This window comes from Gadus macrocephalus, chromosome 6, assembly GCF_031168955.1.
Source record: "Gadus macrocephalus chromosome 6, ASM3116895v1".
NCBI lineage: Eukaryota > Metazoa > Chordata > Actinopteri > Gadiformes > Gadidae > Gadus > Gadus macrocephalus.
In genome coordinates, this window is record NC_082387.1 from 20699484 (window position 1) to 20701780 (window position 2297).

At 50.5% G+C, this 2297-nt stretch overlaps 1 protein-coding gene across 1 annotated transcript in view; it reads right to left on the bottom strand.

The window, feature by feature from the left end:
* The window catches only part of adgra2 (adhesion G protein-coupled receptor A2), a 41495-nt gene extending 39847 nt beyond the window's left edge, over positions 1-1648 (bottom strand). Inside the window, exon 1 of the mRNA XM_060054911.1 lies at positions 587-1648. Coding sequence (XP_059910894.1) covers positions 587-834 — 248 coding nt within the window. The 5' untranslated portion in view covers positions 835-1648. The remainder of the gene's footprint in view (positions 1-586) is intronic.
* Positions 1649-2297: the final 649 nt, after the last annotated feature.

Below are 2297 nucleotides of genomic sequence, written 5' to 3' on the forward strand. Positions count from 1 at the left end.
GATGCAGGGCAGAGTGTGTCCGAGTTCATGTAGTCTGCGTCCATGCGGAGCTGGTCTATTCGTGGACCACGTGGGCCTGGAGGGCGCTAGGTAGGGAACAGGAACTACACGACCAACTCGCCTCCCTAACCCCAACCCCAGGTCAGATTTAAAGTGACAGAGTTTTGACAAAGAGGCGGGGCTCCACGAGGAAGAGCACTGCAGCCCTCTGCCCTCTCCCGGGTCCTCATAACACCTCCCAGGTCTTCAGCCCAACCACATCAAGATGTCCGCCGAGCCGCCAGCTGCATTACCTCACAGTCCCTTCCTCATGCAGCCAGAAGGCCACAGGGTCATCGCACTCACGTGTGTGTATGTGTGCGTGGTGTGTGTCTGCATGTGTTGTGTGTGCTTTGTGTGGAGATAGGATGGCTAACCATTGCCATAGATTATTTTGTTGTTTATATCACATCCATAATGCTGTGCACCATGGTTACCACACGGTTCTCAACTTAACCACAGAATAACATCCAGGCACCAAAAGCAACAGAGACATGTTACAGAGGTAATAACATGGGGCCGTGGGCCGGAACTCAGGGTGACTTACAGAGTGATGGTCCTGTTGGGCAGCAGGCGGCCGTCAGGGCTCTCAGACAGCTCGTCCTTGCTGCAGCTCACGCGCTTCCCGAGCGCCGCGGTGGCGTGCGCCTTGGAGCGCTCGTCCATGCAGTTGCAGTTGCCTGTGATGCTGAGGCCCGGGCACGCGCGGGCCAGCCTGGGTGCGAGGCCGCTCAGCAGGAGCATCATCAGCACCAGTCGGCCCGCAGGCGGGATGCGAACGCCGGGTACAAACATTGTCCCCCCCCCCCCTTTTTCCTTTTTTTTTAATCTCACCTCAGCTGCCCCTCAGTCATCCCATTTCCCCCCCTCCCCGCTGCCGAGGGCCGCCACACCGACACGGAACACAACAACAAACCAACATGAGGGCAGAAGGACGGAAGTCAGAAGGAGACGTTAGGACGTCCGGGCGACGCAAAGAGTGATCACCGTCCGAGGCATTCCCAGATATTCCGCTCTCGGTTTTCTAGAGTCCCGTTACGTCATGGCCGTCTGAGCGCAACAGATCCCGAGGCTTCAGGGTCCAGAAACCGAAAGAAAAGCTTCGTTTATGTTAGAAGAGTGCATGAGAGGGAGGCCAACACGCGATATAAGAACGAAAGCCTTGAAGTGACCGACAGGAGAGGTTGATGAGCCGCTCAATGGGAGGGTCCCAGGCGCAGATCCCCCAAACGGTTATCTCTCCACGTTTCTTTAACCGCTCACTCCAGCGCGTCTTAATAATTCAAATAGCCTACGAGGTCACGGGATACAAATGTCCTTAAAAGTAGACATCAGCTATAACTTTTAACAAACTTATTAATTTTCCTCGACGCTTTTGAAAGTTTCCCGTTATTCACCCAACACGGGCTCGCGTCCGATTGTACTCGTACACGTTGTCTCTGTAAAAAAAACAAAAGTTTATCCAGCAATTAATCTGTAGTTGGAGACGAGAGGTGAGATGGTGTTCAGGGGCTCCTGTGTAATTCCCAGTTCTAGCGGTCTGCTCGCCTGTCACACGCTCCTCACTGCTGCCCGAGAGCGCGCATTCCGGCCGGCCTGCGGTTCTTCCGCGCGGTCCTAGCGCCTCCAAACACCAGCGAGAGACCATGAAGGAGGAGGACGGCTGAAGCCTGAATCAGGAAGGAGGAGGAGGCCGAAGCCTGAATCAAGCCCTGCTCACGATGAGGAGATGTTATGAAATAGGGCTTATCGAGGGGTTCCAATTAATAATTAAAGGGATGGAAAAACTTTAACTTCTTTAATTTCTTTCAATTGACAGTTTGAAGTAGACCTAACGTAAAAACAATATAGGATGCTGTTGGTGCTTTAGATACACTCCAGGAAAATTTTACTTTAGGCCAGAATAGCCTTCTACTCCCAAATTAATAACATAATTAGTAACATAATCTATGTTAAACGAGGAATAGCTTTTGCGCACCAAATAAATGTACTATATTTTGCCTACTACTTGTCATTATAAATATGATAAACAATATCGTTTTGGGATATTTGTGAAATGTCAATATTGACTTATGGGCGGTAACGAGTTCTGTAATCTAAAACGGACAGACAGAGCCTCAAAATGATCAGAATATTCAACATGTCCAGGAGCCTTGGTTAGACTAGTTCAGAGTGATGCCACAATAAATGACCAGATCCACGTTACAGTAGTGATGGATAAGCCTGTAGGTGTTGTGTAAAACGACACATATTTGACC